A 12,100-nucleotide genomic window follows, 5' to 3' on the forward strand; every position below is an offset into this window, starting at 1 on the left:
GTCTACCATAGTGAATTCTAACACAGTCAGAGTTCTATCATGAGTCCCTGTCTGAGAGAAAAGAAGAGTCTAGACAAGAAGTCTGTCCAGGTTAGAATGAATGGAGCTGACGAGTTGATGGATCTTGACCACAACCATGGACCCTTCACACACAACTACTCACCTTCACATACCAAGCACACACATACACATGCAGCTACATACATACATACATACATACACACAGACACACACACACACAAACACACACACACACACACACAGGAAAATGGAAAAGGGCAGAAAAAGGAGACTATTTAGGTCCTGTTGGACAACTGGAAACTTCCCCTGAACACCCATTTGACCCATGTCTTGCTCATTTCTGACGTGGCTGATAAAAAAGGGAATCGTCCACCCTTGGCTTCCACTTTATTCCCTCTGGGGCATGACGCCTGCAGATTTCTCTTGTCACGTCTCAGCCACTTTTTACCACTTCTGGTTAAGGAGAAAGAAGACAAGAGTGTCCGTTCTCACCTGTGGATTGATTGAGAGTCACCTTGGAGCTGCTGACTCCATCTCTTTCCACCCACACAGAACATTCATATGAAGAGGCAGGACGCAGTTCAGGGACGGTGACTCGGGTGTCTGTTGTGTTCCAGGGCTTATTCTGGCCACCATCTTCAGTGCACTGGGCCCAGTAGGTGAGGTCCTGGGAGGGGGAGGAGCCCTCAGGGACGTCCCAAGTCAGGCTGATGGAGCTGTTGTCCTGAGTTTCCACCCTCAGGTTTCTCACTGGGTTTGGAGCTGAGAAATTAACAAAAAAGTTACAGGTCAGCATCAGGACAGGGCAAAGTAGGCAGTCAGTGGACACTGTGCTTTAAAAGTTTTCTAGATGCTCTCAATATTTTGTTGGGGAGATGAACTAGGTCTGGTCCTCAAACAGGGTTTCTGTCCTGCTGGGGTTTCTACTGTTGTAGAAAAGCACCATGACTCAGAGCAACTAGGAGTGGAAAGGTTTAGTTCATCTTGCACGTTACAGTCCGTTATGAAGTGTAGTCAGGGCAGGAACTCCAGGCAGGAACCTGGAGGCAGGAACTGAAGCAGAGGCCATGGAAAAATGCTGCTGACTAGCTTGCTCTCCATAAATGCTCAGCTGGCTTTCATATACACCCCAAGACCACCTGTGTAGGGAATGGTACCACCCACCGTGGGCAGAACAATCCCACATCAATCAGTCATCAAGAAAAAGCCTTACAGGGCAATGCAATGAAGGCATTTTCTCCGTTAAACTTCCCTCTTCCCAGGTGACGTTCTCTTATGTCAAGTTGACAAAACTAGCCAGTACAGTCTCACAAGGTCCCAGTTGCCTTCATACTCTCTATGTAGCCAAGGATAACCTTCACCTTCAGATCCTGGTATCTATCTCTATCTCCTCAATGCTAGCATCACACCTGGGTATCACTGTGCTGGCCTAGACCAGTAGTTCTTGAAGTTTGCATATAGGTAACCAGAACTTCTTGAGCACACGGGTGTTCTTTTCTCAGGTTAGAAATAAATCATCCCCAATCAGCTATAGGGAAATGCTGGTGCTACCAACATGTCCATCATACTGAATATCAAGATTTAGACCAGACCTTTCCAAATGCTGTCTGTGATGAGGGCCATGCCTTCCCAATCTCCTATGTGACAAGCACCATCAAATTCAAACCAGTCTGGACAACATATTGAGTTCCAAGCCAGTCTGGGAAACATAGGTACATGCTATCTCAATCGTGAACAAGGGCCTGGGGAAGTTGCTCATCTGATCAAGTACTTGCGATACAAACACGAGGAGCTGAGTTCAATCCCAGAACCCTGTGAAAACATGACAGGATGTCTCAAACCTGTCACCCCAACACTGTGGAAGCCAATGTGGGAAGAGAGGATCTGGGCCAAGTGGTGAGTGCATGTCTGAGTAAGAGTCTCTGTCTCCAAATCAAGGTCAGTGACTCTGAGGAACCACATCTAACGCTGACTCCTGGCTCTGAACAAACACTCACACACAGGAGTGTGCACACACATGATCCACTGTTACACATGAATGACGTAAAAACCCTACGCACATACACATACACACACACACACACACACACACACACACACACGACACACAAATAAATAAATAAAGTTACAAAAAATAACCCCCAAACTCAGGGAACATGACAGAGGAGGAGGGCACGAGGATGATGAGAGACAGAGGTGCCTTCTGGACAGGACAGGACTGTTGCACACTCATGAACTCACAGCAGTGAAGATTGCTTGCACAAATCCTGAATGAGACCAGGACAGCCGACATTCCAGATAGCAGTGGAGGGAACACTGATGTTCCACCCACTACCTGAAGAGCTAATCATAAGCAGTTTGCCTCTAGAGGAAGGAGAGTCAGTTTTCCTCAGGGTGGTGGTCCTGGTAGGTTGGTCAATCCTCAGTGGATTGCCCCAGTCCCATGAGTACATGAGCACCATACCAATACCCTGTGAAGTATTGTCTTAGATAGGGTTTCTTTAATTTTTATTATTATTAATTTTTTCGGGTACCACTGTATAGCCCTGGCTGTCCTAGAGTTGGCTCTGTAGACCAGGCTAGCCTAGAACTCAGAGCCCAGCCAGCCTCTGCCTCTTGAGTACTAGGATTAAAGGCGTTACCACCATCATCCAACCCTAGATAGAGTTTATGTTGCTGTGATTAAACAGTATGACCAAAAGCAACTTGGGGAGCAAAGGATTTAGTTCCACTCATCCTTTACAGCCCATCACTGAGGGATGCCAAGGCAAGAACCTGGAAGCAGAAACTGAGGCAGAAACCATGGAGAAATGATGCTTCCTCGCTTGCTGCACAGACACACACACACACACACACACACACACACACACACACACACACACACACACGGTGCACAGACATATGTGCAGGAAAATAACCATACACTTAAAATAATTTCTTATTAAATTTTAAGTAAATTATCCAGGCATGGTGCCACACGCCTTTCATCCCAGCACTTGGGAGGCAGGGGCCAGAGGATCTCAATGAGTTTGAGGCTAGCCTGGTCTACAGAGTGACTTCCAGGACAGACAAAGATTCACAGAGAAACTCTGTTTTTAAAGAAAAACATTTAAGTATATTAACCAGTCTCTGAAAGACAAATACTGTATATTTTCTCTCGTTTCTTGTTCCTAGACATTTATATACTTACATAAAATCATATAGATGTGACAGAAAAGTAAAGGAAAACTCTCTGTGACAGGAGGGCCAGTAGGAGGACATGGGGGAGGAAAATGAGTCCACGAGAAGGACTGCGCTTAGTGTAAAAACAGACATCTTGATATTCAAAATAAGGGGCCGCCAATATGGATCAGCAGATAAAGGTGATTGCCACCAAGTCTGATTACTTGAGTTCAATCTCTGGGACCCACATATTGGAGGAGAGTATTTACTCCCACCAAATGCTCCTATGACCTCCACATACTCATCCACACATCCAATAAACAAACACATATCAAATCAAATCAAATAATGAATAAATAAAATGGGCTGGGAGTGGTGGCATCTTCTGTTAATCCCAGAACTCAGAGGCAGAGTAAGGTTGATCTGTGTGAATTCAAGGCCAGCATGGTCTACCATAGTGAAGTCTAACACAGTCAGAGTTCTATCATGAGTCCCTGTCTGAGAGAAAAGAAGAGTCTAGACAAGAAGTCTGTCCAGGTTAGAATGAATGGAGCTGACGAGTTGATGGTTCTTGACCACAACCATGGACCTTCACACACAACTACTCACCTTCACATACGAAGCACACACATACACATGCAAGCTACATACATACATACACTCATACACACACACACACACACACACACACATACACACGCACACACACACACACACACACACAAACACACACAGGAAAATGGAAAAGGGCAGAAAAAGGAGACTATTTAGGTCCTGTTGGACAACTGGAAACGTCCCATGAACACCCATTTGACCCATGTCTTGCTCATTTCTGAAGTGGCTGATAAAAAAGGGAATCGTCCATACTTGGCTTCCACTTTATTCCCTCTGGGGCATGACGCCTGCAGATTTCTCTTGTCACGTCTCAACCACTTTTTACCACTTCTGGTTAAGGAGAAAGAGGACAAGAGTGTCCGCTCTCACCTGTGGATTGATTGAGAGTCACCTTGGAGCTGCTGACTCCATCTCTTTCCACCCACACAGAACACTCATATGAAGAGGCAGGACACAGTCCATCCACAGTGACACTGGTGTCTGTTGTGTTCTTGGTCTTATTCTGGCCACCATCTGCAGTGCACTGGGCCCAGTAGGTGAGGTCCTGTGAGGAGGAGGAGCAGGAGTTCTCAGGGACGTCCCATGTCAGGCTGATAGAGCTGTTGTCCTGAGCTTCCACCCTCAGGTTTCTCACTGGGTTTGGAGCTGAGAAATTAACAAAAAAGATACAGGTCAGCATCAGGACAGGGCAAAGGAGGCAGCCAGTGGGCACTCTGCTTTAAAAGTTTTCTAGATGCTCTCAATATTTTGTTGGGGAGATGAACTAGGTCTGGTCCTCAAACAGGGTTTCTGTCCTGCTGGGGTTTCTACTGTTGTAGAAAAGCACCATGACTCAGAGCAACTAGGAGTGGAAAGGTTTAGTTCATCTTGCACGTTACAGTCTGTTATGAAGTGTAGTCAGGGCAGGAACTCCAGGCAGGAACCTGGAGGCAGGAACTGAAGCAGAGGCCATGGAGAAATGCTGCTGACAAGCTTGCTCCCCATAAATGCTCAGCTGGCTTTCATATACACCCCAAGACCACCTGTGTAGGGAATGGTACCACCCACCGTGGGCAGAACACTCCCACATCAATCAGTCATCAAGAAAAAGCCTCACGGGGCAATGCAATGAATGCATTTTCTCCATTAAACTTCCCTCTTCCCTGGTGACGTTCTCTTATGTCAAGTTGACAAAACTAGCCAGTACATTCTCACAAGGTCCCAGTTGCCTTCATACTCTCTATGTAGCCAAGGATAACCTTCACCTTCAGATCCTCCTATCTATCTCTATCTCCTCAGTGCTAGCATCACACCTGGGTATCACTGTGCTGGCCTAGACCAGTAGTTCTTGAACTTCAAAAATATGTAACCAGAACTTCTTGAGCACACGGATTCTGTTTCCGTAGGTGAGAAATAAAGCATCCCCAGTGAGCTGTAGGGAAATGCAGGTGCTACCCACATGTCAATCATACTAATATCAAGATCTAGACCTGCACTTTTCAAATGCTGTCTGTGATGAGGGCCATGCCTTCCAAATCTACTATGTGACAAGCACCATCAAATTCAAACAAGTCTGGACAACATATTGAGTTCCAAGCCACTCTGGGAAACATAGGACATGCTATCTCAACCATGAACAAGGGCCTGGGGAAGTTGCTCCTCTGATCAAGTACTTGCCATACAATCACGAGGAGCTGAGTTCAATCCCCAGAACCCTGTGAAAACATGACAGGAGGGCTCACACCTGTCACCCCAACACTGTGGAAGCCAATGTGGGAAGAGAGGATCTGTCTAAGTGGTGAGTGCATGTCTGAGTAACAGACTCTGTCTCCAAATCAAGGTCGTTGACTCTGAGGAACCATTCTAAGGCTAATTCCTAGCTTCTGAACAAGCACTCACACACAGACATGTGCACACACATGATCTACTCTCACACAGAATGTAATAACCCTACACATACAAAAAAATGGTAAAGGGCAGAAAAAGGAGACTATTTAGGTCCTGTTGGACAACTGGAAACGTCCCATGAACACCCATTTGACCCATGTCTTGCTCATTTCTGACCTGGCTTATAAAAAAGTGAATCGTCCACACTTGGCTTCCACTTTATTCCCATGGGGCATGACGCCTACAGATTTCTCTTGTCATGTCTCAACCACTTTCACCACTTCTGGTTAAGGAGAAAGAAGACAAGAGTGTCCGCTCTCACCTGTGGAGTGACTGAGATTCACCTTGGAGCTGCTGACGCCATCTCTTTCCACCCACACAGAACACTCATATGAAGAGGCAGGACAGAGTCCATCGATGGTGACTCGGGTGTCTGTTGTGTTCCGGGTCTCACTCTGGCCACCATCTTCAGTGCACTGGGCCCAGTAGGTGAGGTTCTGGGAGGGGTAGGAGCCCTCAGGGACGTCCCAAGTCAGGCTGATGGAGCTGTTGTCCTGAGCCTCCACCCTCAGGTTTCTCACTGGGTCTGGATTTGAAAATAAGGGCAGAAGGAACAATCAATCATTTGCCCCAAATTTCCCTAATCTGTGAAACCTATGTGGTTTGTGCCTACAATGCCATCCCTTGGGAGACTGAGACAGGAGGACTTCCTAGGTTCAAAGACAGTCTGGGCTTCCTAGTTAACTCTAAGCTGAGGATATGGAGTCATAATCGCAGTTAAGCACGCACATGCAAACACATACATGTGATAGCAATAAATAAATTTAGATATATTATAAAGTAAATAAGGTACTGAGCCACACAGGAAGACAGCTGACAACATGCTCTGAGCACCATCACCACCACCATCACACACACACACACACACACACACACACACACACACACACACACACACGAATAAATAAATAAATCGACTGGGTATAGTGGCATATGCCTTTAATCCCAGCAGGTGGGAGGTAATTAGTTAGTTTCAGGCTAGCCTGATCTACAGAGTAAGTTCCAGGACAGCCCGGGCTACACAGAGATACCGTGTCTTGAAAATTAAATTAATTAGTTAAGAATGAGCCAGGGTTTGGACATGCTCCAGGCACCAAGAAAGGACTAGTGCATGGTCTTGTACCAGGGACCTTCATGGCTCCTCAGCCTTGTTCAAAGACGCTGCTCTCTGTAGTGACATGGTTAACCCAGGGACTCATGTATGGTTGAGATGTTTAAGACACACCCGTCATCCTCCCCAAGGCTCAGAGAACATCATGGGAAGGGGGTGAAAGGAATGTAAGAACGGGAAGATGGGGAGGAGGGGTGTGAAACGCTTGTCTTGGGGTCCAACATAGCTGTAGTCCTCATGAACTCCCAACAGCTGTGGTCGTAGGTATAATGCCTACCCAAGATGAATGCCCTAAACATCCATATATGGAGGGTGTACTCATGAGACCCCACCGAGGCGAGCAAATGGTAGTCCAGGGCTGCTGGGAGAGAGGAAGTCACTGTCTTCAGTGACCTAGCCACCTGCTTCAATGGTTAACACCATTTGAGTGAGGCTTTCAAGTTAGAAAAGCATGGATCATTCATCAGGCTCCCTCCCACCGCTGTGTACCACCTCCCCACATCCAAGTTGAGAATCTTCCCTTGCCCTCAGCCCACCATGGGCCCTCAGACTCAGAGGACCTGGGGTCTCCTCTCCCGGCAAGGACAATGATTAAACGTGGGGTTTTACTCACCAGCCGCCCTGACCACGGTGCAACCGGACAGACCCTAGAGGAATCCAGGTAAGAAGAAATTAGCTGAGCTAGGGGAGATCGGGAGGTGGGGCTGGCCTGGCTGTTGAGACTCTCCTGATCTCTGTCCCCAACCTTTCCTCCAACCCTGACCAAGGAGAGGAATGTGGGTGTGATAAAGGTCGTCCCGACACTGGCGCTCTGTTGGCTAGGAAGACCGGTCACCCATGGCAGAGGTGGAACTCCAGGGAGTCGGGAACCAACCTTGGTTCCCGGATACAGGCAAGAGATAACATGAGGACTTTCACTTTCTGAAAAATATAACCAGAGGCCTTGGGGGAGGGAGGGTGGCCCTGGGGGACAACAGGAGGGAAATAAAAGTGGACTCTGAAGACAGACTGTGGGCAGAGTTGAGGGGGGGCAGAGGCTGGAAGCCGTGGGTTTGTGGGAAGAGAGTTAGGGTGTGGGAGGCAGGGCAGGCTCTGGGCTTCTGGGTCTGGGGGAGGAGGGCTGGGCTGTGTGTGTGAGCGGCTCCATGTATGTTCACTCTCCACGCCCGACACTACAGCATCCAGACTCCGCTGTAGTAAGATTGTCTATAGTCCTCCAAACTCAGAGCATCCTTCCTTCTCCAGGTAGTGACCACCCCCTGCTCCCTCAAGGCCCTGGCTGAGGAACCTTCCTCCACACCTCTGGGGGTGTACATTCCAGCCACTTTCTACCCCTCCCTCCCTTGGACCCCAGCTCAGGCCTGAGCAGGAGAGAACTTACCAGTAGCACCAAAGTCCCCCAGACCCCGAGGTTCCCACCAGCTCTGGCCATGTGTCTTGATGCTTCATAAGGAACACAGGAGTCCTAGGTCTGGAACTTTACCTGCTGGACTTTAAACTCAAGAATTTTTTCTTTTGCCAGCCCATTGGTGAGGCCAGAGGCTAGCACTGGAATGGGCGGAGGAGGAAGTAGAAGCTCTGAGCTTGAGAGCCCGGCACGGCCCTGCCCTGTCCCCCAATCCCCCCTCTTTCTTTCCTCTCAAATCCCCACACAGAAATCCTCCTCATCTTCTCTATGGTCCTGTCTGGAACCCTCGGGGCTCCACTCACCCCATTTTGTACCACAAAAGCTTCTTCCCTACTCAGTGGCCTTCAGACCCCGTAGGCAAGCAGAGGTCACTTTCCACTGTGTGTGAATGCACCATGCAGATTTCAAAGGCCCAAATTAGGTAGAGCCGAATGTCCGAATGTCCGTCTGACTGTCCTCTCTTAGTGGATGGGACACATCACAGCCAGCCCAAAGCCAGGTGTGGTGACTCACACCTGTAATCCCAGCACTTGAGAGGGGAAACTGAGGCAGGATTACTGTAAATTACAAACCAGTCAGGGTTACAGAATCAGATACTGTCTTAAACACACACACACACACACACACGCACGCACGCACGCACGCACGCACGCACGCACACACACACACGTACACGCACACGCACACGCACGCACGCACGACTAGACTGGAAGCTGTATCTCAAGTCCCACTAGCAAGCTTAAGCCTGACACAGGCTCTGGATTCTGTCTCCTTTTCCTGCCTCCCACAGACCTTTGCAGCTCTCAGGTGAGTCCTGCATGTTCCTCACGCCCTGGCCTTTGTATAGCCTGTCTCCACCACAGGTGTACCCTCCCGCTGCCCCCCAGCAGGGCCCATCCCCTTCTCACCTCACCCCTACCCCATCTCAGCTCCCCTCCCACCTCACCCCTACCCCATCTCAAATTCTCTCCCACATCACCCCACCCTATTCTAAATCCCTTCCCACATTACCCCTACCCCATCCCCCTTTCACCTCACCCCTACCCCATCTCAGCTCCCCTCCCACCTCACCCCTTACCCCATCCCAACTCACCTCTCCGCTACTTCTCCTAGGATGTGAGGCTACAGTTATCTGAACCCCTCAGGCCTTCCCGGATTTCCCACCATTAGAACCATAGGAACTTCTAGTTTTGTTACTTTGGGGGAAGGATTTTCTGGTTGAAAGCTTGCACTACAAAGTGGCCATGGTGGTACATACCTGTAATCCCAACCCTTGAGAGGCAGAAACCCTGTCTGAGGTCAGCCTGATCTACACAGGATGAGCTTAAGGTCAACCTCGACTATATACGGAGAGAGATCTGTCCAAGGAAAAAAAGGAGGACCGGATATGGTGCCACATGCCCTTAATCCTAGCACCCCAGAGGCAGAGGCAGGATGAGGCCAGCCTGGTGCACATAGCCAGCCCCAGGCCAGCCAGGGCTACGTGCTGAGGACCTGCCTCAAAAATTAAAGAAGGCACATTGGCTATTACAGGACATCGTAGCCACAGCTGTCATCCTGAGAGCCTGAAGCCGGAGGACTCGAGTTTAAGGACGGCCTGAACCTTGTCTCAAAGAACCTTTTTTCACGCCCCAGGAACGTGGCAGGTGTTTAGTATATATGTGTATAATGACGCACGTGCCCATGAACACAAGTACAGAGGGCAAAGGTCAGCACTGGGCATCTTCCCCTGGTCCTCTCCCCCTTATTTTTTGAGACAGGGTCTCTCACTGAACCTGGCAGGGGCTCACTGATTGGCTGAACAGGCTGGCCAGGGAGCTCCCGGGATCCTTGTGTCTCTTCTCGCCCACCTCAGGTACTTTTACATGCCAGCAGGAGATCCAAGACTTGACCCACTGAGACAGCTGGTGGGCAAAGCCCTATCTAGGCACTTAGAGATACTAAACACTTGCTGCAGTACTGCAGAAATCATACCCAGGGGTTTGGAGTTGGATATGCTAGGCCACACACACACACACACACACACACACACACATCACACACATATACACATATACATACACACACACATATACACACACACATACACACACATACACACACACATACACATACACACACACATACACACACATACACATACACACATACACACACATACACACACACACACACACACACACAAACACACCTTCCCTAGTGTTGCCTCCATCCACCTGGCTTCTGGATGACTCAGGGAGCATGTGCATGCCATGCAGGGGCAAACACATCTTAAATAAGACATGTTGCATCTCCTTTTCTTCCTTGACCCTTCAGAACAGAACACACTCCCGTCCACACCCACGTGCCCACTCCCGCCCATACCCTGTCACGGAAGGGAACGCAAGTTACTTTTCTGTTGCTGTGAGGAGACACCATGACCAAGGCAACTTAGAGAAGAGTTTATTTGGGGCTTACAGTGTCGGAGGGTTCGGCCGTGACCACAGCAGAGAGTGTGGAAGCAGCCAGGCAGTCATGGTGCTGAGGTATTCTAACCGGATCGGTGATTCTCATCAGGCATGGTGATTCCGGTTTGTCATCCCAGAGTTGGGGCGGCTAAGACAGAAGGATCACTGTGAGGTGAAGGGCAGCCTGGGGTATAGTGGGAAGCCATGCCAAATAACACAAGCATACATACACACACACACACACACACATATACACACACACACACATACACACACACACACATACACACACACACATACACACACACACACATACACACACACACATACACACACACACATACACACACACATACACACACACATACACACACATACACACACACATACACACACACACATACACACACATACACACACATACACACACACACACACACACACATACACACACACCACTGTCTCTCGATGACAGGCATCTGTGAGCAACCAAAGGGAGTGGCACCTCAGGGTGAAAGGCTTTCCTACCCTGACAGTGGGGTTCTCCGCCAATGCAATGAATCGATCAGGCCAAATAAAGGTTTTAATCTGAGCAAAGCATTCCCCGGGTGGTCTCAGGGGAGGAGGAGAAACCACGAGGCCAGTCTATGGGCCGGGTCTTAAATACCCTGTAGGCGTGGTCTCAAGCATCTCAGAGGGAGGAGCCGCAGCTTGGCAGGCTTTCTCGGGGTGGGGTCTGGAGAGGGAGAAATGTGGCCTAGGTTGGGCTTCTACCTCAACAGTCTGTATCTGGAAAAAAGATCAATGTGAGGTACCAACACAACCACCCAACAGACTCACAGTGCCAGTTTCCAGCTCCCAGCAAGTTCCAGACATGGATGCTTCCATCCGGGAACATATTCCCTTCTGGGGACAATTCCTAATGCCAATCAAAGCCTAAGCACTTGCTTCTGCGAGAGGCCAACTCTCAGTGTCCTGGAAGATTCAGAAAAGAGGAATTATAGTACTAGACCCTGGCTCTGATTCAATATTAACCCTCAGGGGACACAAAAGGTCACTGTAGGGGTCTGGAAAGATGTCTCGGTGATCCAAAGTACTTGTTGCTCTTGCAGAGGACCCAGGTTCTCTTCCCAGCACCCACATGGAAGCTCACAACCATCTGTAACTCCGGTTCCAGGGGATCTAACTCCCTCTTCTGAACTCTGTGGGCACCACACGCATGTGCTGCACAGACATACATGCAGGAGAAATATCCATACACATAAAATAAAAAATAATTTAATTTAAAAGGTCACTCTGGGGCTGGAGAGATGGCTCAGTGGTTAAGAGCACTGGCTGCTCTTCCAGAGGTCCTGAGTTCAAATACCAGAAACCTCATGGTCGTTCACAACCATCTGTAATGAGATCTGG

At 48.9% G+C, this 12,100-nt stretch overlaps 1 protein-coding gene across 1 annotated transcript in view; it reads right to left on the bottom strand.

Annotated features, from left to right (window-relative positions):
• The window catches only part of LOC121820879 (receptor-type tyrosine-protein phosphatase H-like), a 60,247-nt gene extending 51,803 nt beyond the window's left edge, over window positions 1-8,444 (bottom strand). Inside the window, exons 1-5 of the mRNA XM_076569607.1 lie at window positions 8,217-8,444; window positions 7,449-7,482; window positions 5,987-6,097; window positions 4,168-4,443; window positions 514-783 (exon numbers count right to left, since the gene is read on the bottom strand). Coding sequence (XP_076425722.1) covers window positions 514-783; window positions 4,168-4,443; window positions 5,987-6,097; window positions 7,449-7,482; window positions 8,217-8,267 — 742 coding nt within the window. The 5' untranslated portion in view covers window positions 8,268-8,444. The remainder of the gene's footprint in view (window positions 1-513; window positions 784-4,167; window positions 4,444-5,986; window positions 6,098-7,448; window positions 7,483-8,216) is intronic.
• Between the last annotated feature and the right edge of the window lie 3,656 nt (window positions 8,445-12,100).

The sequence above is a fragment of the Peromyscus maniculatus genome, chromosome 1 (genome assembly GCF_049852395.1).
Source record: "Peromyscus maniculatus bairdii isolate BWxNUB_F1_BW_parent chromosome 1, HU_Pman_BW_mat_3.1, whole genome shotgun sequence".
Taxonomy (NCBI): Eukaryota; Metazoa; Chordata; class Mammalia; order Rodentia; family Cricetidae; genus Peromyscus; species Peromyscus maniculatus.